The 26443-nt window shown below is 52.9% G+C and overlaps 2 protein-coding genes across 2 annotated transcripts in view; both read left to right on the top strand.

The window, feature by feature from the left end:
- Tbc1d2 (TBC1 domain family member 2) overlaps nt 1-13201 on the top strand; it is a 44755-nt gene extending 31554 nt beyond the window's left edge. Inside the window, exons 7-13 of the mRNA XM_051187750.1 lie at nt 2307-2417; nt 3357-3541; nt 4163-4642; nt 9311-9431; nt 11332-11517; nt 12006-12127; nt 12630-13201. Of these exons, the coding sequence (XP_051043707.1) occupies nt 2307-2417; nt 3357-3541; nt 4163-4642; nt 9311-9431; nt 11332-11517; nt 12006-12127; nt 12630-12837 (1413 nt within the window). The 3' untranslated portion in view covers nt 12838-13201. The remainder of the gene's footprint in view (nt 1-2306; nt 2418-3356; nt 3542-4162; nt 4643-9310; nt 9432-11331; nt 11518-12005; nt 12128-12629) is intronic.
- A 3244-nt stretch (nt 13202-16445) lies between these two features.
- Nucleotides 16446-26443, top strand: part of Coro2a (coronin 2A) — a 50212-nt gene continuing 40214 nt past the window's right edge. Inside the window, exon 1 of the mRNA XM_051187737.1 lies at nt 16446-16822. The gene's annotated coding sequence lies outside the window, so the exon portion shown is untranslated. The remainder of the gene's footprint in view (nt 16823-26443) is intronic.

The following is a 26443-nucleotide window of genomic DNA, read 5'->3' as shown; positions in this document are numbered from 1 at the left end:
AGGTCCTGCACAGGCTGCAGCAGGCTCTCCTCATGGGCCCCTTCTGCATGTTGTCCTCTTGCTTTGCTTGTGACTTTGTGTGGCTTTTTTCTTCTCTGAGGTCTCTCTTTTTCCTTCCTACAGTTCTGAGCCAAGGAGCCCGCCCAAGGTAGGGCATCAATCTGATCAGAGGCTGCCCAGATGCCATTCCCACCCACTGTGCTCCAAGGAGTGCCGACACCCACCTCACCCAGAAATGGGCACCCTATGTGACAAGTCCATATTCTCAAAGTTTGAGGGGTGCCTGTGCTGAGCCTGGGTGAGGAAGGGGTACAAACCAGGAGCAGTCGTGGGTGTGCTCTGGGCAGTCAGTGCGCTTGCTGAGTGCCTGCCATGGGCTGAACACTCCAGGGTGGGGGTTCCTGCTCTTCTACACCAGCTGTGTTGAGGGGTTCACCTTCTAGATCCTTGACTGTAAAATGGGAACAATGCTACTTTAACACTCATCACCTACAGATGGCACACGGTGGGACTGCAGGACTGACAGACACTGTTCTCTCACCTGGGTGCTGTGGCTTTCCCAGGTGCTGGGGAGGAATCCCTGTGACCCAGTTGCAGCAGGCTCCCCACAGACTGAGGGAACAGGCCCGTGTGGCAGCCATCTTGTATACCTCACACACAGTGACTAATGGAAGCACTTCCCGAGCCCACGGCCTAGGACTTTTGCCGAGCAGGGAAGGAAAGGCGTGGTTTTCAGTGATACTTCCTATGGCTTGCCTGGCTTCTGATCTGTCCAGGCAGCAAGCTATCACTCCCTATGCTGAACTATGAGGGGCAATCTCAAGGCTATATCTGTGTATCACCATAGCTTCATACTTAAAAAGCAGCTAAAACTCTCAGGGCTCACATTTAAAAACACCAAAAAAACAAGGTCTAAGTCAGCTATAGAAAATTTCCCAAGCTGGGGGAAGCAGAGGCAGGTGGATCTCTGTGAGTTCAAGGCCAGCCTGGTCTACAAATTGAGTTCCAAGACAGCCAGGACTACACAGTGAAACCCTGTCTCAACCCAGCCCTCCCCCCAAAAAAGAAAAGAAAATTTCTCAATAGAATAGTCATCAGTTTGTTAGTTTGTTTAAAAAAATAATAATAATAATTGTTGGAACTCAGCATGAGGACACACACCTGTGTGTCATAGCTATTCTAGAGGCTGAAGCAGGGGGCTGCTGGGTTAGAGATCAGCTTAGGATACATAGTGGGATCTTCCCAAGGAAAACAAGAGGGACCAGGTATGGTGGTGCAGGCCTATTGCCAAGACCTGCACAGCTTTGGGAAAACCTGACAGGGAAAACAAGGGAATGAAGAAATGCCGGACAGAAACAGAAAAGCTGGGATGGGCCAGTGTGCTCTGATGCACCAGTAGCCTGGAAACTCAGCCCTGGGTGAGGAGGCAGGTTTATTATATATGGTTGCACCAGGGGAAAGCCTTGCCACTCACAGTGGCATCCTTGACATGGCCATGCTCATGCCAACAATACACACTCAGGGCTCCATCCACTCTGCACACTTGGTGCTTAAGACAGAGGCAGGAGGGTCTGGAGTTCAGAGCCATCTTTAGCTATGTAGCAAACTTGAAACCAACCTGGGATACATGAGACCTTGTTCAAACAAAAGGAGGAGGAGGAAGAAGAAGAAAGAAAAAGAAGGGGCTGGGAGTGTGTGACCCCATGGCTGAGCTCATACTCAGATGCCACACAGGCTGGTTTGAGTCCTAGTGTCAAAAGTAGGCTAACAAATAAAGCCCTTGAGCATCACAGTCATGTTTACAAAGTGATACTTGACAAAAGGCAGTTCACGCACGGCTGCAAATACCTGGCACATGTACTGATTTAAAAACAACCAAAGCAATTATAGGCAGTGTAGGTAGGAAATGGAGGAATTCAAGGTCAACGGAACCAGCTTGGTTCCAACCGAACTAAACAAAACAACGTTGACTATAAGGCACAGCCCTTGAGTGCTTTGCTGGGTTCTGTCGCTTACTTGATGTTACCTGTTAGCCATGTACTGTCCCAGCTGCTGAGGGGACATTCATGTCTGCCTTTCCCAGATATGAAAACAGGTGGTCAGAATCGTTCAGAGATGGTAGCCACCTTGAACTCCAGGCCCAGGGCTCTCCCTCTGTCATGCTGGAGAAGGCGACTTTTCAGACGCTCTTTCTCTGTAGTCTTGGGAAATTCTCAAGGAAGGACGCTTTAGCAGCTCCTTCGAGGGTGACTTCTCCAGAGCAGGATGTTTGTGGTACCTCTGCTGATCCACTTGCTTTTTTCCAGGATGACATGGAAGCATATCGGACCCAGAATCGCTTCCTCAACTCCGAGATCCACCAGGTCACCAAGATCTGGAGGAAGGTAGCCGAGAAGGAGAAGGCCCTGCTAACCAAGGTACCAGGGACTGACGGCCACATCCATGGTCCATCACCTCCCCGTCCCCTGCCTTACCACCTCCACATCCCTAATCTCCTCCAGGCCCTCATGCCTGTGGCTGCATTTTGGAAGGTAGACTTGGCATAGGGGCAGTTTGGCATCTGTACCAGAAATCTCTGCAGTGCTGGGAACAAGACACATTGAGTTTTCCATGAGAAGAAGGAGGTGGGCAGGGAGAAACAGGAGGGCGGGGAGGCCAAGGTAGGGTTGGATGAAGTGTCCATAGACACATTCAAGTGGTGCCTGGACAACAGTACTTGCAACCTCAACCTTGAGGTCAAGATGGAAACTGAGCGGGCCCCACAGTCACAGAAACTGCTTCAATTCCACCATCCCCATCTCAGAGACAAAAAGCAAGTCCCAGAGAAGTTATGGGACTCACCCAAAGCCATCTGACCTGTGCACTGAAATGGGGTAGGGGTTCGTGTGCAGGGCCACACCCTAGGCTGAGGACAAGGAAGGAAGGTACAAAGTAAGGGCAGTAGAGGTTGCCAGGGCAGGACCTGCAGAGAGCTGTCTCTGTGCCCGGTACCTGGCAGAGCTTTAAACAGGACTCAACACTGGTCCTTGCCAGAATCCCATGGAGACCCCGTGTTAACCCTGTTCTACAAATGAAGAGCTGAAGTACAGGGTAAACACTGTTTAGCGACTGAACCAGGATGAGGTTCCATGCCTTACATGAGCTGGGCTATGCCTGCCCTTGCTTCCCCTCCCCTATTTTGGACCCAGCTCCCTTCTTGGTCCTGGTCTCTTTTACTTCCCTTGCAGTAAGCCTTTCTCTGTCTGCAGCTCCGGGAGGGGGCAGGCAGGGAGAGCAGAGTTGGGCGGGTTTGAGGCTGTTGTGGGCTTTGGAGCTTGAGTGACCCAGAGGCCTGACCAGCTGCTCCACTCCTGCAGTGTGCCTACCTCCAAGCCAGGAACTGCCAGGTAGAGAGCAAGTACCTGGCCGGGCTGCGGAGGCTGCAGGAGGCAGCTGGGGCTGATGTTGGTGAGCTTCCTGAGCTGCTGCGGCAGCTGGTCCAGGAGGCGCTGCAGTGGGAAGCAGGAGAGGCCCCGGACAGCGTGGAGCTGAGATCCATCAGGTGGGTGAACCCAGCAGGCAGCTGGGAGGGGCTGCAGGCACGAGATCATTGTTGCTGCTGCCACTGCTGCAAATGCCAGCACCGCATAGCTGTGGACTCTCCAGGCTCAGGCACACAGTATGCAGTGTCAGCTGAGTGGGGTGGGCTCAGTGGAGGCACACAGACCACCCAGCCCCTGCACCCATTACTGCCCAAGCTGTCCTCTCCAGCCGCGGCCGCGCCCTTGCTGAGCACAGCAAAAGGGGGAAGCTGTGTTGATGGGCTCTGGGGATTGCAGGCAGGAGTCTGCCTGTTTTGCCCCTAAGCAAGGTGCTTTACCTTTCTGTACCCCATACACCCCATATTCAGCCTACCCGCCCCCCATAAGTCAGGTAAAGAACTCTGCCTCACGGGCTCCCTGGGGAATGACCAAGAAAGCACACAAGGGATACACAGTGAATTGCAGTCATTAACTGTATCTCTCCTGGGCGGCACATAGGCCCCTCTAGTTTATGAGGGGATCTCCCACATCTTCAGGAAGCAGAACAGTTCTCCCAACTGCTCAGATAAGCTGAGGCTGGGCCCTGGAGGGATCTCAGTGCAGCCAGGGCAGAAGCCCATCTGATGTGGCCCTTTTGCCAGCAGTGAGTATGATGATTACGGCTTCCTGACGGTGCCAGACTATGAGGTAGAAGACCTGAAACTGCTGGCCAAGATCCAGGCCCTGGAGGTGCGCTCCCACCACCTGCTGGCCCTCGACACTGTGCAGCGTCCACTACGGGAACGCTGGGCTGCCCTGACTGAGCTTGCACCCTCAGCCGAACTCAAGCAGCTGCTGCGGGCAGGTGTGCCCCGTGAGCACCGGCCACGCGTGTGGAGGTGGCTGGTCCACCGCCGTGTCCAGCACCTGCACTCTCCAGGCTGCTACCAGGAGCTTCTGGCCCGTGGCCAGACATGCCAGCACCCTGCTGCCCGCCAGATCGAGCTGGACCTCAACCGGACCTTCCCTACCAACAAGCACTTCACCTGCCCCACCTCCAGCTTCCCCGACAAGCTCCGCCGAGTGCTCCTGGCCTTCTCCTGGCAGAACCCCGCCATCGGCTACTGCCAAGGCCTGAACAGGTGAGAAACAGGACAAGAACACAGCCTTCTCTTCCCGGCACTGTCTGGCTTGCATCTCAGGGTCCAGGAGGCCCTCTGCCCTGACAGGCAAAGAGAGGGCATGTTCATGGCTGAGACAAGCTGGGATTCATTCAGGTCCTCGTCCTGTGTGCTCTGGCTTGATCTAGGGAGGTTCTACTCATGGACCTCTCAGGAGTGGCTCTCTGTAGCCAGCCCAGCTTTACATGGGGTCAGACAGGCTAAGTCAAAATCGTGTGCTCAAATGAAGCCCCCCGCCCAGGGGGGACCAGAGGAATAGGAGTTTGTATGCCTGCATTCTTCCTGCACCCTCTCCCCTTGGGGCTGCTCCCCACCCCTCTGCTGCCACACAGGCTCTGGCCTCCCCCTTTACCCCTTCCTCCTCCTCTCAGTGGGGCAGTCTCTCCACTCATTCTTTGGCCTTGTAGGTTCCATCAGGGCTGCCTAAGTAGAGACCTCAGCCCTTGAGCCTCCCTACCTCGCCCCTCCCTTCCCACCCTTGATCCCTCATATCCAGGCTTGAAGTTCCAAAAGTGGAATGTGAGTGGCCCAGCCTGGATTATCGTCTGCTTGGCTCCACTCAGCAGAGGGAAAGGGATCAGGTTGAGGTTGGAACCACTCAGTTGGTAGAGGTGTCTGTCCCCTCCAATACTGGGGACTCTCATGAGTACCCTGGTTATTGCCATAGAAGTTGCATAGTCACATATATTTCCCAAAGCAAGTTTGACTCAATTTAGTTGAAGCACACATATCCCTGTGCTAAATTTACATAAGCTGTCTACTCTCCCTTCAGAGAAGGTGATGTGTGACATTTATTTAGCAGAGAATCAGGCTCAAAATGTCCTCGCTCAGATGTCAGTGGGTCCCAAGGGCAGAGATTTTCCGTATTGCTATCTCTAGTCTAAATGTGAGTGAAATTGAGCGTGTGTATGTTATTTCTGGGATTTGTGAGTTAAACTCCCAGAAGTCATGTAGCTCAGTCCATACCCCTCAGCAAGACTGTCAGGATGTATTGCTGCTCCGCCTGGGGCAGATGATGGCTGTAGACAACCTGCCCACTCATCCCTAGCCCAGCAAGACTTTCTTTCCCAGTGCATCAGACTCCAGAAGGGACACATGGGAAGCTTCTTTAGGAATAGCTGTGAAGGGGCTGGCAAGAAGGCCGAAGGTGAAGGAGTTGGCTGCTGTGCTTGATGAGCTGAGCCCCAGGATGGGACACAATGGCAGAGGGAGAGAATCGGCCCCCATCAGTTGCCCTCTAGCCTCCACACATTCAGCACGTGCCCAACACACATCCATGTACACACATAACAAACGTAATTTTAAAAGCTTAAGAGGAACTAGAAAGATGGTGTCTTAGTGTTTCTATTGCTGTGATAAAACGCCATGACCAAACGCAGCTTGGGGTGGGGTCCGTGGAGAGTTTATTCCTTTTAGTCCCAGTAGTTCATCGTCCAGGGAGGTCAGGGCAGGAACTCAAGGCAGGAACTGATACAGAAGCCATGGAGAAACACCAGTTAACTGGCTTGATCCCATGGCTTGCTCTGTGCGCTTTATTATAGCAACCAGGACTACCAACCCTGGGGATGGCACCACCCACAGTAGACTGGGCACACACACACACACACACACACACACACACACACACACCAAACACTGATTAAGACAACACCCCACGGGCTTGCTGGAAAGCCAGTCTCACGAGGGAATTTTCTCATTTGAAATTCCCTTTCCCAAATGACTGGCTTGTGTCAATCTGATAACACACTAGCTAGGATAGGTAGTTTGGTAGTTAAGAGCGCTTTGCTGTTCCTCCAGAGGATAAGGATTTGGTTCCCAACACCAACATGGTGATTTGCAACCACCCATAACTACAGCTCCAGAGGATCTGACACCCTCTTAACAAGTAAAACAGCAAATGCTAATAAATTCTTGAAAATAAATAAGTGAATAGAGGAGAAGTTAGGAAGATGGGTCTTGTATAATCTTAGTTACTCCAGAGACTGAAATAGGAAAATCACAAATTCAATGCCTGTAGGACTGCATTATTTAGTGAGTACCTTGTCTCCGGGTGGGGAAAAAAAATTGCTTGAGGGTATAACTCAATGATAGAATGGTTGCCCAGCATGTACAAGGCCCTGGATTCAATTCCTATCGCCCTCCCCACACCAAAAACAAAACAAACAAAAAAAAAAAAAAAATGGGGAGGGAAGGCTGTGAGGGATCAGAAACTCTGGTATCAGGAGAGTGGTAGGTTTTATCTGTGACCCTGCAGGTGGGAATGGGCACCATTTTCCAACTGAGACCTGAGACACTGAGGAAGCTGTCCAGAATTTCACTATGCACGGCAGCCCTGCAGCCCCTGGCCCTGGATTAGCTGATCCATGTGTCCCTTTGGGAGACCAGGGGGACTTATCCACACAGGGGTTCTGGACTGGACTTCAGAGGTTGGCCAGTGGTTAAGGGTTAAGGACCAAGGAAAGGACTCATGATGGGAGGAACTTAAAGTCACAGCCTCAGGAGAAAAATGCCCTGGTGAAGGAGGCCACGTGAGCACAGAAGGCCACAGGGACGAGTAAAACAAAAAGGGCTGGTGGCTTTCAATATGTCTCTCTATGATGCCTTTATTTAAATTGATGCGCAAGTACACATAACTGGTATTCACACAAAAATTTATATTATTGCTTTAAATAGAAAGCTATGTGTAACTGAGCCTGCCTGACTCTCAAGAGAGGTGTGTTTTGCAGCTGCATGCTCCTTATGACTGTCTATTTCACCATCTAGTGGTCAATCTTAGAACTGCATGCAACAAAATCCATCCAGCCTGTTCCTGAGGTAATAAATAATATGAAAATATCTTTACCAACTTAGAACAGGCACTTTAATCCATTTCCCATTAACTCAAAATAATTGGAGTTAAACGCAGTTCTCCCCCATCTGCACATGACTTTGCAGGCCCCCTTGGTTGGTATCCTCTCCCCCTCCCCCCGTTGCCCCTGAGTAGTGGTGAACCCTTGTGCGGACTAGGCTCCTATAACTGGCCTTATGTATGCAGAAATCTAAACCAGTACTGACAGCAGTCTCTGAAGACATTCTTGGGCTTTGGGGGAACAGGAGGGCTAGGGTAGATAGCAACAGGCTGGACTTTGGGGTCCTGGATTCTGTCCCCTTTGCCAATATGATCTTATGTGATGGTCATTTTTGCCTTCTGAGTTCTGATTCCCCATCTTGCCTTGACCAGAAGTGACTCATGAGAAGAAGCTGCCTAGAGACCCGTTTGAAGGAATTTCTAGGGATAGTGTCTAGGCTCAGTAGCAAAAAGTTCCATGATCACATGATCAATTACCTATGTCTGCCCTGGGCGTTGATGGTGTGGCTGTTAATACATGGGGCATTTTCTATTCTTGAGTCCCCTCCCCCAGCTCAGATAGGGCAGAGCATCCTGGTCCCAGGAGACCTGCGGCTGTTTTCCTCTCCATGCACTCAGCTCAGACTCAGGAGGGTTTGTATAAACATGTAAGGCTGAGCAGGGAACAGCCCCTTCCAACCAACTGGGAGAGGAGAAAGGACCTCCCCCACTTTGTGAGAATCAGCCCTGGTTCTAAAAGTCATGAACCTCAAAAGAAAATGGAGGTCACGAATCCCATCCATTAAGAACCCCAAGAAGTATAAACACCCGGCTCTCAAAGGGCTCTTCAATGCAGGCTGTGGTGATGCTGACTCACACCTGTAATCCCAACGTCCGAGGACTGAGGCCAAAGGATTGCCAGCCTAGCTATATATCCAGACTCTAACAACAATAGCAGAAGTTTTTCTAACAATCAAAGCTTGAAGTTTACAGGGGATCCCATGATCCTCCTACATCAGTCTTCCAGGGGCTTGTTGCTGCAGAATGTCCTGAGGCTTTGCTAAAGCTGAGCACTGTAAGTCTCCAAGAGTGGCTGGAATGGGTGGTGTCTCCGGATGTGAGACCTTGTGTTTACCAGGCCCATGGAAGACATGCTGGGGATATTGTTCTGGGGTTGACCCTGGATGTGGTCCCTCAGGGAATGGAAGAAGAGTGCTTCTTAGGGGAAGATGTCCCCACTCAGCTCTAGGCTTGCGTCTGTCCCATCCTGGTCTCAGCAGGACCGTATAACTGGGTGAAGGTGCATAGGAGGGAGGCCGTGAGCTGTGCTGGTGAGTGGTGCATTAGGTCCACTCTCACTTGGGACCATGCCACTCTGGCAGGTGCAGAGACTCTCAGCTTGCCATTATGAAGATGAAGATAGCCATTATTTACTAAGCACTGACGGCATGCCACACACTGGGTTGGACACCAGATGTGCTGACTGTCCCCAGGGCTGACTGTTGATCCTCACCCAGCCCTGCTGACTATAAGGAGGCTGAGGCTCAGAGAGGTTAAGTAGTTTACCCAAGGCCTCCCAGTAAATAATTCTTGCCATAATTCGCACCCAGGCAGCCTGGGCTCAGAGCCTCTGTTCTGTATTGGTCCTCATTGCTCTGAAAGTCAACCTGGACATCCTCCCCCAAACAGTGTCTCATACCAGGTGCCATGACTACCAGCCTGGTATGGGAGTAGGGGTAGGCCAGCTAGGGCTCAGCACTGCAACTACTGTGGGTCACTCCAGGCCTCTCCCTCTTCTGCAGGCTGGCAGCCATTGCCCTGTTGGTGCTAGAGGATGAGGAGAGTGCCTTCTGGTGCCTGGTGGCCATTGTAGAGACCATACTGCCGGCTGAGTACTACAGCAAGACACTGATGGCATCTCAGGTGAGCTGACTGCATCTCGGACAGGATAGGACATGGCAGCCATTCCAGGCAATCCCCCAGAGTGGTTCCTTCAGGCCATCAGATCCTGGGCCTCCGTCTGTCCTACCCAGGGGCCTATAACCCCTCTCTGACTTCTAGAGGTTCCCTGTGAGCTGAGGGCCTGTAAGATTGTGAAGTCCTGCCCACCAGCAGGTGTGTTAGCCCAATGGCGATGCCATACCACCGGGAAGAGCTGCTTCCTGGGAGGGGAGAAAGAAAGTCATGCCACTTGCCATCTGCTAGTCCAGAACTGAGAGAGGCCACAGGGCGGCGGGGTAGGCAGTGGGCTGGGGTGATGGCCACTGTCTTTGCACATGCTTGTGGTTATGCCACAACCTGGGGCGTGCTGCTGCCCTGAATCAGGCAGAGCGGGGTTCAAAGCCGTTGGCTGTGTGACACCCCCCCCCCCGCATACCACCACTCTGAACCCCAGGCTGGCCTACTCTAGACTAGGAATAAGGTCACTGTGGACTTAAAAATTGTAAGTGTGTGTCGTGTCCCAGTCCCCCACCCCATTCTTGCTGAGGCAGCCTTCTGCCTTGCGCTTCTCATCTCTGACACACCCAGCCTCCCTCATCACCTCTGTGCCCCGCTGTCATGTGTGACACCCATCCCTCCTCCTGGGCTGCCCTTGATGACAGGGAGAGAGCTGGCTTGGACTCAGAAGGTTGGGGAAGAGACTGCATTGGGCCTCACAGAAAGGAAGGGCCTAAGAGCGGAACTCCATTCTCGATGCTGTCAGTGGTCAGGCTCCTCCCAGCCCCGTACTCTGCCATCCTCCGATTTGTCAGCTAGTGGTTTTAAGAGGGCTGCACCACCCTTAATCCTGTGGCCATGGTTTATGCCAGAAGAAGCAGACAAAGGTGGGCCTGGCCCTTCCAATCCACTTTCTACTTCCTGCTGAAATCTTAGAGTCAGAACTGTACCTTAGGTAATTGTGTATTTCACCTCTGGATCTTAATGTCCCTGGAAGGGACATGCATTGAGCAGCAGCAAGCTTACTTTGGTTTTATTTTGGTCATGGAGAATTTGCCACATTCAGAACCGTAGAAGAGGTAGGCAGCTTGGATTCCCTTCTCATGTCCCTGGTCTCCAGCAGAGGAAAGAAGCCTGTCCCCTGCCCTGACTACCTTGGTGTGGGTCACAGGCAGTCAGTTTTTTTTGGCTCTGATTTATCACAGATCTGGTGACTCCCTGGCTCTGGACTGGCCATGGTCTCTGCAGCTGCCATGCTTCTGACTGACAGGAAAGGCAGCCCTGTGCACTCACACTGAAGCCCAGACAGACTTGCATGGAGGGGAGGGGGCACAGCCAGGTCCTAGACAAGGGGGAGCAGGTGACACAGATCAGGACTCTGCCGGGGAGGAGGGAGCTGTTACAGGGATTGGGTAATTGGCACATCCACAGAAATAAATAAGCCAGAGCCGCCAGGAGAGGTCACTAGCAGCAGTGGCCTTCAGCTTCCTGCTCTCTGACATGGCAGGTCACTGTTCTCCCCGCCAGTATCTGTCCCAGGCCAATATGGGTCTAGAGAGGCAGCCTAGAGGAAAGATGCTCCTGGTTTTCTGTGCCTGTGAGCATGAGACTGGTTTCCTCCAACTGCCAGGAACATTGGCTGAGTGAAAGGGCACATGCCAAGGCCTGTTGCTCAACCTGGGTATTTTGCCTGTATTGGAAGCCATGGTGATGTCACTATCACACACACACACACACACACACACACACACACACACACACACACACACACGGTCCCTGGTACAAAGTAGGCCCATCTCAGCGGCTCTGAGCATATAGACTGATGGGGTCTGTAGGTGGGGGGGGGGAACGACAGCAGACGTGACAGGCCTGTGCTGCCTTCCAGGTGGACCAGCGGGTGCTCCGGGACCTCCTCTCAGAGAAGCTGCCCCGACTCACCACACACCTGAGGCAACACCACATAGACCTCTCTCTCATCACCTTCAACTGGTTCCTCGTGGTCTTTGCCGACTCGCTCATCAGTGACATCCTCTTGCAAGTCTGGGATGCCTTCCTGTATGAAGGGACAAAGGTGGGTATGCCTGGGCCAGCTGCCCAGCCATGCCCCACAGAATGGAAAGCCTGCCACCTGTCAGAGCCATTTGGGACACCTGAGAACACAGCTTCTTAAACTGTAAAGTGTTCTGTGCAATATGAGAGGACACAGTGGCCCCACCTTTGAAGTTGGATCTGGTCCAAACCTTGCCTATGACCTTGCCAGATCTTGGTGGGGTGCTGCCACCAGCAAGGTTGCTAGTGGGACTGACCCCTTGACTCGAGCAGGGAAGTGCTTCCATGTGCCCTGCAGAGGGCGGGTATTCAGGGACCAGGCATAAAGCCATGCTTCAAGCTGTGCTCTCTTTAGGTTCTTCTAGCCCTTTACCTCGTCTAGCCCTTCCAACACCCCCCCCCAAAGCCCCCAACCCCTGCCTGCTGGGAACCCACATTCCTGGAGTCTCGGGGCTTTTGAACAGTACTTCTGGGCTTCTGCACCCCACCTGAACCCCCAATGTGCTCCAGGTGGTGTTCCGATATGCCCTGGCCATCTTCAAGTACAATGAGGAGGAGATCCTGCGGCTGCAGGACAGCCTGGAGATCTACCAATACCTACGTTTCTTCACCAAGACCATCTGTGACAGCCGGTGAGCTGCCCACCTCCCTGTCATCATCCCCAACCTGTCCCTCCCCGCCCCCAGTTTAGGAAGCCCCAGGGCCATTCTACCTTTAGTCTGTCTGTGTCCTTGTACAGCATTCAAGGTTCCCAGCCCACCTTCACCCTGCCATCCACACCCAGGGTGTGGGACAACCAATCCCACCACCGATATTGCCCTTAGTTTCTCCCACTTGGAGTCTCCTGGCCACTTCCTCCCGCACTCCCACCACTGTCCTGGGACTGGTCCTTATCATTGAAGCTAAGCTACTACCATACCCCTCCCCCAGGGAACTGGGCAGCCCTTCCCTACTGGGCCAGATGCCTATTGATCTCCCACCAGCCTCAGCTCTGGATGGGAGTGGTCATCAGCTCATCCCCCCTCCCACCAATGTGAGCTCCAGAAGGCAGGGCCACCATCCCAGGGTGGACGGGTGTCAGGATGGGCCCAGAACCAGCAATCATTGCACTGACTAACTACACCTTCTTCCCAGGAAGCTCATGAGCATCGCCTTCAATGACATGAACCCCTTTCCTATGAAGCAGCTGCGGCAGCTGCGGGCAATCCACCAGGAGCGGCTGGAGGCCGAGCTGCGGGAGCTGGAACTGCTAAAAGCCGAGTACTTGGAGAGACAGGCATCCAGGGGCAGAGCAGTGCCCGAGAGCTGTGTCAGTGAGGATGAAGGAGAAGGCGATGGCTGACCTGCCACTCGGTTCCCCAAAGCCTTTGTTCACTTTGCTGTCAGGAGCACAGGCTACGGGCATGGACCAGAGGTCTGTGTGACCCTGGAGAAGGCCCTCCTCTCTGGGTCTTAGTCTCCCAGCCTTGCCAGACTGTATCACAATACCACTGAGCACTTTAACATGTAGGAAGGCAAGAGAACACCCTGGCTCACCTGGAGTGTTCTCTGAGGCATGACTGTTTCGGTTTGGTTTGGGTTTGATCTTTTGAGACCAGGTTTCATGGAGCTCAGGCTGGCCTCAAACTCACTATGTAACTGAGCCTGGCCTTGACCTTCTGATCTTCCTGTCTGAGGCATGTTGGCATAAAGCAATGTCCCTTTGATTGATGGCTCTCCCTTTAGGGCACACTCTCTTTTACCAGTGTCTCTGGGCAGGCTAAGGTGTCAGCACTGCACCCACTGGCACCCTCAGGCTCAGGGCCTTGGTCACCATACTGGCGGAACTCCAGATATAAGATCTGCATATCCAGGGCATCTGTCTGGGCAGTAGCCCCTCTCAAGTGCTACCTGGATCTGTGTTGAGGCCACCCTGCTCCAGGGGACTGTTTCTGGAGCCTCATGCCTTCCTTCTGTTTACAGCCAACAGAGGACACCCAAAGTCAAGGCTGGAGACACACCCACTGCAGTACAGGCCCTGTTGGCATCTGAGAGCCATGGTGTGTGAAGGTCTGTCATGCCTGGCACCCACCCACACACACACACACACACACACACACACACACACACCAGCTCCTGACCTGTGAGCACTCCCGCACTGGGGCTTGCCTGCCGCCTCTCACCTGCGACAGTTCCCATAGGGAGGGAGAACAAGGAGGAGTGGGGGGGGGGTCTTGGGACCCTGGCTGTACTCTGACTGGCACAGTAGCCTTACAGTGGGTCCCAGGTGAAGAGGCAGCCCAGCCCTGTGGAGCACGCAGGAGAGTGAATTTTGAGGCTGTGGCCTGGTGCAGGGAAGCGCCCAAGGCGGTAAGCAGCCTCTCCTAAAGGAGGCAGCTAGGTGGGGTCCAGATCTCCCAAAGACAGGTCAGACAGTGGGCTTGGGCTCTAGATTACACAGTCCCTTCTGCCCTTCTCTACCTCTCCATTTCCTCACTTCTCCCCAGAGGAGGGCTCTGCCCAAGTAGCGTGCTCCTCCTCAGGAGGTCAGACTGGCTTTCTTACCAAGCTACTATGCCTTAGAATCCTGAGCAAGCTTTGTTCCAGCAGTGTGGCTGGGCTTGCTGTCTGATGCTGTTGGGGCCACGGTGTTCTGATAACCCTGGGAGGGTTAGGGTTCTGGGACTCATTGTCTCCTCCAGCCCCGAATGAGGAGGCAGGCTGAGAACAGCTTGTCCTGCAACACTTGGCCCAGTGGCAGGGCACAGAGAAGTTAATGAACTCCAATGCCATTCAGCAGGGGAGCATGGGCCTGGCCTGTGAGGCTTGTGGGCACACCCATAGGGTTAATGCTAGGAAGAAAAAAGGGTAGCCATGTGTGGGGAGCACACTTAAGGTCCCAGCAGTCCCGATACACCCTGAACTACACAGCCAGACAGTGTCTCAAAAAACAAAACAATAAAAGGGAAACAGATGTGTGTGAGTTGCTTGAACTAGAACAGGGATGAAGAAGGGGTACAGGGTGGCCTGAGCCTGAGAGAGTATCTGGGCTGCTGCCGGAGTAGTCTGCACCTCCCTCAGGGGCCTGGGGCCTACCCCTAGTGTCAGGTTCCTTGCTCGCCCCACAGCTGCTGCCCCTTCCCCAGGGACCATTGCTTTCTAGGCTGATCCCATAGCTTCACCTTCCTACCCAGAACAGGGATGGGACTCCATGCTCCACCCCTCCCATCCCCGGACCAGCAGGCCTTATCACAGGGAACAAAGGGACTGGGTCAAAGGAAGGGCCTGGGGACCTGATAAACTCCTCAACCCGTGTGGGAGGGGCAAACTCCCTTCCAGACTAGCTTATAGACCCTTGCCCTAGGGGCTGAGTTGTCTCAGCACCCCACCCCCACCCCCAGACAGGGTGGGACAAGTAGATAGGAATAGAGCAGTAGATGGCATAAAGCAATGTCCTGGCTCTCCACCTTTAGGACAGAGATGCTCTCATTACCATTTTTACTCTTGGTACTCCATCCCCCCCAACATGGAGTTGGGCCTGGTCAATATCTTCGAATTAGTCATTGTTGCTCATCGCCTGTGGTGTCTGGCCACTGGTTGTGTCCCTGCTCAGTGTCCCCTTGTGTGTAACGAGTTGGCAGGAGCAGTCTTCCACACTTGGGGCAGGGTTAGGAGAAGGCAAAGGGAAGCAGGCAAGTTCTCCCCAGGCACAGATTTAGAATGCCTGTCAAACAACCACTGTCCCAGCCTTGGTACCTGGTACCCATGAGCAAAGGTTTCTTAGAAGGTGACTCTGGAAGGGGGAATGGTGTGAGCAGAGGCTCAGGGGAGTGACGCAGGGGGAGGGGCACCAGAGACCCTTGCCTCAGCCTTCAGTGAGTTGGGACATTCAGGTGACTCAGCAGCTAGCAGATAACACCTTAGTGGGCCTAATGTGACAGACCCAGTGAGTTCAGGGTTTTCTAGTTCTATCCCTAGAAATCATTAAAAAAAAGAAGAAGCTGAATGCAGCTCTCCTACTTGGGAGATGGGAGGCAGGAGAATTGCCAGAAAGTTCAAGGGACAGCCAGCCTAGAGAATACAAGTATGCAGCATGGCAGAAATAAGATGGGAGGAGAGAACCAACTAGAGCCAACCTCTACACAAAAGGCCCATGCACATGCATGCACATGCATGTAAAGAAATGATAAAAAATATTTTAAACCCCATAGAGCCATGAGTGCAGAGGTCCAACTGCTGCATGTTCACATCCAGTGTGTGCTGTGCACCTCTGCCAATGCAGCTCCCAGAAGCTGAGGGGAGTGACCCAGGGCACTGTGATTCAGAACCCTGAGGCAGGCTGTTCTAAGGAGATTAGAGACTCCACCAGAGCTGAGTGTGTTGGTATGATGGTGCACTCCTATAACCCCAGTTATTTGAAGCTGTAGCAAGAAGACAGCTAGTTCAAAGTCAATCTGAGCAACTTAGTGAAGCCTTGTTTCAGAAAAAAAATAAATAAATAGGAGTTCTCACATTGTAGTCCAATGACTTGTCTGGCATGCATAAGGCCATGTGTCACAAATGCATGCACACACACACACACACACACACACTAAATTAGTTAATAGAGCCTGCCAAGAACTTAGCCAGTCTCAACTTATCTATGAACTGGTATTATTGTAACTAGATAGAAGGGATTAGTAGATCAAATATAATAATATGTGTACTCAATATATACAGCACCTACTATGTGCCAGGCACCGCACTAGTGCCCTACCCCCAGCCCCTGCCACCACCACCAAATACATCACTACAGGCCACGAAGAACTCTTTCCAAGATAGGTGGCGTGGCGTGGTTATTATGAAAGACACGACGCATCTACCATGTTCAGTGTGCACAGGCTAGGCTGGGCAACAGCGCCGCCTACTTTCAGCCTCGAGAAAGGTCTCCCTCCAGGGTGCGCAGCCGCCCTCCACTCCCAGGTTCTCCCGCCGCCTGCGGAGCCGCGGTCCCTGCTCTCGCTGCGGGATCCAGCCAGGAGCCACCTGGAAGGCAGGCTCAGAGACTGTCTCTATCTCAGCAAGGGGAAACTGAAGATCGGAACTCGAGTCCCACCCAAAGCCTGCGGCTAGAGTGTGCGGGAAGCGAGAGCGTGTGCACCGGGACGGGATCCGAGCTGCGGGCAACGGGCGGCGCACAGGCGGGGCCTCCCAGTCCCGCCCTGCCCCGGCCCCGCCCGGCCCGGTCCCGCCCGCCGGGCTGCGCGGGGAGGCGGCGGCGCTAGGCGCGGGACTCGGCGGGCGGCGCGAAGCGCGGAGCGGGAGCTGGAGCCGCCGCCGCCGCCGCCACCTGCGCGGCCGCCAACAAGGTAGGGCGGGACCCGGCCGGGCGGGACGCGCGCTGCGCCCGGGCTGCGGCTAGGCAGCGGGAGGGATGCTGCCCCCGGCGCCACGGAGAGCTACCTTCCAGTCCCCCGCACGATCTCACACAAAGCCCTGCCCCGCTCCGGTCCTCAGTTTCCCCAACCGGATAGCGGTGCGGCCGCCCCTTCAGCGGGTAACTAGTAACTGCGACCCCCAGGTTTGGGATCCAGACGCTCGGGGCTAGTCCTCACCGCCCGCGCCTCCTGCCGCGGTGAGCGGCCCGCCCTGGGCGCGGCAGCCAGTCCCGACAGGCCCCGGTGTGGCCCTGGTGCCCGGTGGACCTGAGTCGTGATTGTTCTTGTACTGACGGGATTACCCGCGGGGCCTCAGCTTCCAGTCCCGGGAAACAGAGGAGGAAGCATCCCCACGTCCCTGCCGAGGCGACCTGGGCGCGCGGGTGGGGCGAGCAGTCCCAGACCAGCCTCGTCGCCTAGAGGTGGAGGAGGAGCCACACTCTGGCGGTGTGGCCAGATCTCAGCCACAGACCTGCCTGGACCCGAGCCTAGCAGACACCCACCTGCATTCAGGAGTGGGGAAGGATGGCCTGGTCTGCGCCTTGGTCAGCTGCAGGAGCCCAGTGCTGTGTACCAATCTGGCGGGACAGGGCTGATTCTGCCACACTCGGACCTCAGAGAGTCCGCTTGCCAGAAGGGCAGTGGCTCCTGGGGGGTGGGGGTGGAGTGGAGGGGGGGGGGACAGAGCACTTGTCTAGGTGCAGTGGCACCAGGGTCTGTGAAGTCTTCTGCCATTGGGGCTAGGACATCTATAAGATGCCTCTGGATGAAGGTCTTGTGTTGCATTCTTCTTGAGATGGAGTAGCTCACTAGGTGAAACTGGGGCATCTATCTGCTCCCACTGTGGCTATAGTCCTGTTAGTGTCCTTTAGACAGCATATGGCCCTTCTGCCCCAGAGCCTGCCCTTGTACACACGGTCTAGGGGCTTGTTCATAAGCACTTGTGCCTTGTCATAGGAATGTGCCCTCACCTCCTAACATCTCTGTGGCATGTGGAGGGAGAGATGGACCTGGGCCATCTCTGGACCCTTCTGCTTCATTTCCTGGCATCTGCCCCAGTTAAGGAACAGGTTCAGCGCCTGCTGATCTCCTGTCTCCCTCCCCCTCATCCAAGGGCTTTCTTAGGGCTAAAAGAGGGAACTCCCCCCACCCCCCAGCCTCAGCGCAGGTGGTGAACCCTGTGTCATCCTAAGTATACAAGCAGAGGGCTGGATGGGCATTATGGGGTGGTATTCCAGGCCGAAGCATAGTGGCAGGAGGCCCTGCCCCACGGCCTCCCTCCTGGAGCTTCACTGCAAATGAGTGTTATTATCCTCTCATAAAAGGAGACTAAGTATACGTGTGGCTGCCAGAGCCCAGCACCAGCTTGAAGGCCTAAGTACTACCTGAGTCCCCTGTCATTGCATACAGGTGTGATCTGGGAGGCCACTGTGGATGGTGCATGAGCAAGGCAGGTTCTGGATATTGCAAAGCCATCCTATGCTTCTAAAATACACTGTGGAGTTGTCCCCTTATTTTATGGGTGGATAACACCTGCCCTTGAAGGGGATGTGACTGGTGAAAGGCCACACAACAAAGCAGCCAGGAATCCTAATGCTCAGTATGGAGTGTCTAGATGCTGGGATGCTGCCGGGTTGGTAGAGTGCTTGCCTAGCTGTATGAAGCAAGTTCCATCCCAGAACCAAATAGCCTGAGCATGGTGACTCATGCCTGTAATTCCTCCACTTGGAGGTGGGAAGAAGGATCAGGATTTCAAGACCAATCTTTGCTACAAATCAAGGTCTAGGATAGCCTCAGATATATGAGATGCTGGCTCCTATTTAAAGGTGTGTGTCGGGGCAGGGTAGGAGTAAAAACATGTCATAAATGAAACAGCCTTATTGCTCTGTAAAGGTGGTAATATAAATATAAAAGGTTAAAAGTGTGCTGGCAAGGTTGCAAGGATTAGCCCGAGGTGTGTCATTTTGTAGAGTAATCTATGAGATGTGTGTGCCTGCCTTTTGCTCCCGGGCCTCTCCTTGGGGACTTTACCCTAAGAAGTCACCAGAAAGATATGTATGTATTGCTACTCTCTTGAAATTGCCTGACAGTGATGAAGATGCTGAGGCTTCTGAAACATTTTATTTGAAAAAAAGAAAAAAAAAAGTAGCTTCAAAAGTGGCAACAGTAAAGACTCTGAGGCAGGGTGGCAGACATAGACCCCACTGTGTGACCCCAAACCAGCCTTTCTCCTCCATACCTCACTTTCTTCCTTGGGAAGTGGGCGTGGCCTTGGCGATGGCTGTGTCTACACAGCTCAGCCTTGGAGCTTTCTACTGGAGGAGCAGAGCACTCTGGACATCCAGAGATTGGCTGACACCCTTCCCTCCCCCAGAGATAAGTATGCTCCCTGGGGGGGGGGAGTTGCCAGCTCCCCCCAAAGCGTTGTGCTTGAAGCCTTCCTCTTTTCAAATAGCTGATTGAGGCCTTGAGGGACTCTTCCTCTTCTCTGCCAGTTACAGGAGACCCCAGACGCTGCTGCTTTCCTTATGAGGCAGGGGCCTGTCCCTCAGGACAGAAAGGAAACATGGGCCAGGAGATCTCACTATTTCTCTGGATGCCTCCAGGGGCCCTGCAAGACGATATTAGTTTGAGCCACTCCAGAAATGCTATGTCCAACTTTTTTTTTTAAACTTACAAAAAAAAAAAAAGCAAGTTTTGTGTGGTTCAGCCTAAGTAGAAAATGATATAATTAAAGATGTAATTATGGTTCCTTACAATAAGTGAACCATGGGGTGTGGTAGGGCACTGGGAAGGTGTGATTAGAGAACTAAGGAGGCCTTGAGTCAGAGAATCAATAACCGTAATGGCACCCGCAGGACCGCTGTCTGTTGGCTCCAGGCCTCGGTCCCCAGGGTTTCCCCAGGGTTTTCCAAACACCTCCACTGTAAATAAAACACCCAAAGAAGATGCCATGAAGGAGCTTGCAGTCTGTCTGATAGGGATGTGGGGGCAGAAGGTGAGGAAGGAAAGAAAGCAAAGCATACGGGAGAGAGGGAGTAAAGGAGCATGTCACAGAAACGGGAGCATGTCACAGAAACGGGAGCATGTCACAGAAACGGGAGGAGACTGCCATTTCAGACAAGTTTCTGCAGGACTTCCTAAGGGGCGACTTGGGCATATGGGGTTGAACTGTGTCCATGAAAAGGCCTGCAGTGGTTCTGATTAGCTAAACTACCCCCTCCCTTGTGCTGTGTGGAGTCCTACAAGTTAGTGAGGGAGGTGCAATTTTTATGCCTCTTTTTCAGTTAAAAAAAAAAAAAACAAGAGGTTCAGAAAGGTTTAGAAACTTGCAACTCTCTCTCAGGGGAAGCTAAGGCTTCTGGCCCAATGCAGTGGGAGCTTGTGTGATTTTCTCTGAGATTGCTGTGATCTAGATGTTCCTGTCCTTAACAGTTCATTTGTTGAAACCGGCACACCCAAGGTGATGGCATGGAGGAGGGCGATTGGGTCAGGGAGACAAAATACTTCTGATGAAGGTTCATGTCCCTGTAAAAGAGGTCCCCAGAGACACATCGACCCGCAGGCACCCTTCCCTGAACCCGGAAGCTGGCCCTCCCACACACTCTCAGTCTGCAGCCTTATCTTGGACTCTAGGCTCCAGTAACTGAGAACGGCATTGTGTGGTTCACAGGCTACCTGTTCATGGCACTTTGTTACCAGGACTTGGAGGTGGCTGTCACAGGAGTTCAGACCTGGGTGAGCTAGGGCTGGAGGAGCCCTTGATCTCCATGTTTGCAGAAAGGTGGAGGGCCCAGCAGTTAAACAGGCAGGAGAGGATGGCATGCTGGCCCTGCTTCCTGCCTCTGCTCTCCTGTTGGTCCTGCTTATGCTCTAGGCAAGTGAAGGGTTTGCACTCACTGGCTCACTTCAGCCTTCTGAAGCTGTAGGTGAGGGTCTGGGCAGGCCAGAGGGTAGTATAGTAGTACCTGCTATTTACCTTTCCTATGGTTTGGCTTTGATTTTTTTTTTTTTTTTTTTTTTTTTTTTTGAGACAATGTCTTTCTCTGCATTCCAGGCCAGCGCTACACTCAGTACTGCAGCCTAGACTAGTCCTAGACTCACAGAAGTCCTCCTGCCTCAGCCTCCCCAGTGCTGGAATTTCAGGTGTGAGCCACCATGCCTGTATTCTCATTTTTAAATGGAACTATTATGTTACAGGTAGACTGCATCTCAATAAAGTTAACTTACAAAGAACATTTGCTTGTTTTTTCTGCTATAACTATTTAATGATGGTGGATAAAACATTAGAAAAGGGGAAAAACAGAAAATTTTTCTTGTCTTCTTGTCCTGGGTGATCAGTATGGACACTGCCATCCCTATTTTGTAGATTCGAGGCTGAGGCCCCTGTGTTGCCTGTTGCCCAGGGGCTTGCTTTTGGACCATGCCATCTGCCTGCAGAGTTGGGATCGGGACTGTGCTCTGAGTGCCAGAATTGATGGGTTTCACCGAGACACCCCCACCACCCATCCCCAGTCTGCTCCTAGCTGTATTCCAAGTGGAGCAAGTGGTACCTTGCCCAAGGGTTCGGGAGACGGGGGTTTTATTCCAAAGAGAAGTCAGGGCTAGGAGAGCCTCTGTGGGATCCTCATGACAGCTGCTTCTGGGCCTTGAGCCCAGAGAGCTTGTAGAGAGCTGGCAAGTGGCATGACCCTGTCCTCCATGGAGACCTGGCGACTTCAAGGAGGCCTGAGCCAGAGTCACATCCCTCAGCCCTTGTTGGGAGGTAGCAGGTGAAGGGGAAAGAAAGGGGCTTTGCCACAGCCACACCAGCCCTCTCTAAATACCCCCCCCCCCCCGAGGACTTTTCTACTGCAACCTGACTGCATTTCTCTCCAGCACTGGGCCAACACATTCTGGCAGCCCAAGATGCAGCTGCCCAGCTCCAGTTCAGCCACTAGCTGCGCTTAGGCCAGGGTCTTTACCTGCCCATCTGCAAGGTAGGATCATGATGGCATCAACCACTGGCTTCAGGCACATGTGTGGCAAGTGCTTGACAGGGCATGGTATGTGGGTGCTCAACAGATGGACAGCTGCTGCAGCTGCCCCGGGGGCATGGCCAAGCTGGTGGACTGAACTCCCTCAGTCTCATGCCAAGCTCGCCTCCCCAGCATGTGCAAAAGGGGACAAGTGTGGGCTTCAGGCTGAGACTCAGAGTCTAAGGTTGTAGATAAAGGACTCAGTGGGATGGAAGGAACACTTACTATAGGAAAGGGGCCTCCCTTGCCACTGTGGTGCTCCTTAAATACCGTCCCCTTTCTTTTTGCCTCAGTGCCCAGATCAGGAAAATGAGAACTTTTTTGGGGGGGGGCAGGCTTATTGGTCGTAGTTGTCACCATCCCTGCAACTATCCACTCCAGTGCTTCTGAGTTTATAGGGAGGGAGGGGGGATGAGCCAGAGTCCGCACCACCCTTAGTAGCTCATAGCCCCAGAGGGAGCCAAGGTTGCCATCGATAGCTGGGAACAGGGATCCTCTAGCTAGGACTTCCAATACAGCCTGAGTTGGGGGAGCCCAGGAAGACACCATGGAGAAGGAGTGGAGTCAGCCACCTATAAAGGTCAGATATGGGGTCCTCACCCACCTCTTCAACCTTCCTTTCTTCCTTTATAAAATAGGATTGACTGGGCTGGAATGTAGCTTAATTGGCAGAGTGATTATCTAGCATGTAGAAACTCCCTTTCCAGTATCCCATAAACTGGGTGTGGTAACCGTGTCCTAATCCCAGCACTTGGGAGGTAGAAGCTGGAGAATCTTTAAGTTCAAGGCTGTATAGGAAGTTTGAGGCCAACTTGGGATGCATGAGACTATTTCAAAAACTTGAAGATTGCTGTTAAGTGCCTGTTGTGCTGAGTGTACGGCTTGTTCAGAGCATCAGACCTCGAAGGCTATGGAGGTGCTCTGTGACCTGCACAGTACCAGGCTTCCCCTCCACTGTGCTCGATCCTGAGCTCTGGAGCATCGGGGCAGGAAGTGCTTCCAGTCTACAGGGAGAACCAGGGAGACAGATGTCCACCACTGCCCTCATGCCACTTGATCAAAGAGTTCCAGAGCATGTCTTCTACAGTTCATTTGGAAGGGGCCCTGATGGCAACTGTCACTCAATCACAAATCACAGCCCGCCTGGGGAAGAGAGTTGTGTGTGCCCATAGACCCCATAAGGCCCAAAGTGCTGCCCCCACTAGTGAAAGCCCCCGGAACCTGCCTGAGGAGCTGTGGGGAGCTGCCAGGTGCAGGGGTGGGATGTCATGACATCATAATGAGGCCAGTGTACCGGAGAAAGGCCCAAGGTGCCATGCCATCGGGAAGAGAACAGTCTGGGGGCAGTCTTGCTTTCAGATAAGAAAGAAGAACTCATTTGCGTACATAAAAATAGAAAAATGTTCAAGCCAGGCTTGGTGGTGCAGACCATAATCCTAGACATTTGGGAGGCTGAGACGGGGATTGCAAGTTGAAGGCCTGCCTAGACATTTAGATTCTGTCTCCTGAAGTAAAAAAAAGGGCGGCCAGGTCATCTCAGTGGTAGGGCATGGAGAAGTGATGGAGGGTGGAGGGAAGGAAGCCTGTCCAGACGCCTGTCTGGGGATCTTCAGTAGTAAGGTTTCCTGTGTTTTGAATTTTCTAGACATGTACACATTTTCCTGCTATAATATTTGTGCTGTCTGTATCTGTGCCATGAGTTATAGTGAGTTGGCATCAGCAGGCCAGAAAGTGAAGTATCCTTCAGGTCAGGAGGGCATGGGGTACATGGTGATTCCTAGGTGCCGTTTCCAGGGATAGCTTCATGGAAAGACCCAGAAGAGAGGTCTCACATCTCGGGCTGCAGACACAGTTGACATTGAACCACTGCCCAGAACCACTGCCCTGCAGGCAGGAACACAAGACCAGAGCCAGGAGGTGAGGATCCTGCCACGGGCGGAGCCCTCCCCTGAATGGGGCTGAGATAGCTCGCACAGACCTGGGGACACCAGGGTGGATGGGGTCTTTGATGCAGCAAGAACCCAGGATAATGAAGGGGGCCTCATTCCCTGAACAACATGGGGTCTTGGTCTTTGTCCCTTGAAACACATGGGCCTTCAGCCACTTTGCCCAGGAAGTAAAGAAGCTAAGCTACTATACTGATTTGTTTTGGTTTTTGAGACAGGATTTTGCTATTTAGCCCTGGCAGATCTGCTACTTATTATATAGCCCATGCTAGCCTGGGGCTCCTGGCAAGCCTTTTGCCTCAGCTTCTGGAGTGCTGGTGTGTGCCACTATGCCCCGCTCCCATCTAGACTTCTTTTTTTCCCCGGGCGTGAGTGCATGCTTGCACATGTGCGTTTGTTCTGCCTACATGAATGTCTGTGTATGACTTTCATACCTGGTGCCCACAGAGGATAGAAGAAGGTGTTGTTGGAGTTACCAACAGTTTTTGAGCCACCATATGGGTGCTGGGAATTGAACCTGGGTCCTCTGGAAAAGCAGCCAGTGCCCTTAACCACTGAACCATCTCTTCAGCCCTGCATTTAGATACTTTAAGTATATTCGCTCCTCTCTAGTCCTCATACAGCTAGATAGAGGCACAGCTGGGTTGACACCTGTTCACACTAGGTCCTATGCCTTCTTTCTCATCCAAAGCAAGCTTCCACGCTTGGGGAAGGGGAACATGCCCACATTGGCGCAGTTCAGACAGCCCAGTGGGCTGGTCATTAAACATCCTGGTAGTGGCCGAGAGGAGTTTGGAGATCTTGGAGAGCTTCCTGGATACCCACTAGCCTCACCCCTGCTGTAACCATTACCTATAGAGTCTTGGCCAGTGGCCCACCTGGAGAAAGGCATTAATATCTACTTTCCACACACAGTGCTGGAGTCCCGCCCAGACTCGATCAGCTGTTCACTCCCTAAACTGTCATTGTTTTTCTATTCTAGTTTTGAGACACAGTCTCACTGTGTAGCCCCAGTAGCTTGGAACTTGCTGTGTGGGCCAGGCTGCCCTTGAACTCTGTAATCTGCCTGCCTCTGCCTCCTAAATGCTGGAGTTAAAGGCATATACCACCATGCTTAGCTGTTTTTCTTTTTTGATGCTATATGTTTCCTTTTAAGTCGTATTCTTCAATAGGACCTTTGTTTCTATATACATAGCTTTCTGGGTATGTAGTGTCTTAGAGACAATAAGTGGATTAAACCGACCCGGACCTGGCCCTTATAGACTCATAAGAGTCATTGTATAGTCCCACAAAACCTGAGGCAGGTGTGTGGCGAGGGAAGGGGAATAGAGGGGGTGAATAGAGGGTGGCCAGCCCTGGCTGGAGACTGACTGGCTTCCCTAAGGGAAGAGTTTTTGAGCTGGGGGTGCATGGTTGAGAGTGGGGAATGGGCAAACTGGGTAAATAGCCGGGGCAACAGGAAAGGAAGGAAAAGGCAGCTCAACCCCTGGACAAGGTGGGGCTGGAGAGTGGGGCGGTTAGAGCCAGACCCGTCAAAAAGCAGAGGGACAGCAGGAACCCATGAGGAGCCTCCAGCCAAGTAACTTCAGCATTTGAGAGCAGGGACCAGGAGTTCAAGGTCATCATCAGTTACATAGTAAGTTCAAGGCCAGCCTGAACTACAAGAGGCCCTCTCACAAAACAAAACAACAGAGGGGAGGTGGTGGAGAGCTGACCTGGTGAAGGGGTAGGCTTAATACTAGGAGTGGGAAATTATAGATGTCTTGAGAAGAACAGGAAGAGTAGGGTCGGTCCGTGATGGGTTGGCTCTGGGTGCAAGGAGAAAGAAAGCAGCTAGAAGGCCTGAGTTCCAACTGGTCCCTCCATGCCCTTTCCAGACCATTGCTTGCAGAGGGAAGCAGGTAGGAAAAGCAGCCCTTCACTCTACCAGTCCCCTCTGCCCCTGGCTGGGCCCCTTTACAAGCCCATCCACCAAGGAGGCAGGTACCGAGGTTCCCCGGTGCCGCAGTATGCTAGACGATGCGTAAATGGCAGAATGGAGGCTGGAAGGAGTTGTTAAAGGAAACCTGATGTCCCAGAAGTGTGCATCCAAAGAATGTGTTTGTCCTGTTGCCCAGATGCTGTCCCTGGAGCTGGCCTCCACACAACCCGGGCCAAGCAAGTGTCAGCTGTCACTGAACTGTAAGGTCCTGGAGGGGCTCTCAGGTCTGTCAGGGATGCTGGCAAAGGCTTCTCTGGTGGATGAGATGGTTGGGTCAGCAAGGGGCTTCTGGAACTCCCTTAGAAGCAGGTAGTGTTCTATTCCAGGCCAGTGGTTCTCAGCCTTCCTAATGCTGCAACACTTTAGTCCAGTTCCTCCTGTTGTGTTGATCCCCCAAACATAAAATCATTTTTGTTGCTGCTTCGTAACTGTACTCTTACTCCTGTTATGAATCATAATGTAAATATCTGTGTTTTCTGATCGCCTTGGGCGACGCTGTCAAAGGGTCATTAGACTCCGAAGGGGTCACAACCCACAGGTTGAGGACCACTGATCTAGACCAAGATTAGCATGTGACCAACAGACAGGAGGCCAAGGCCAGGAGATT

This window comes from Phodopus roborovskii, unplaced genomic scaffold, assembly GCF_943737965.1.
Source record: "Phodopus roborovskii unplaced genomic scaffold, PHOROB, whole genome shotgun sequence".
Classification (NCBI taxonomy): Eukaryota; Metazoa; Chordata; class Mammalia; order Rodentia; family Cricetidae; genus Phodopus; species Phodopus roborovskii.
The sequence above is the reverse complement of the archived record's forward strand: the minus strand, read 5'-3'. Positions and strand labels throughout refer to the sequence as shown.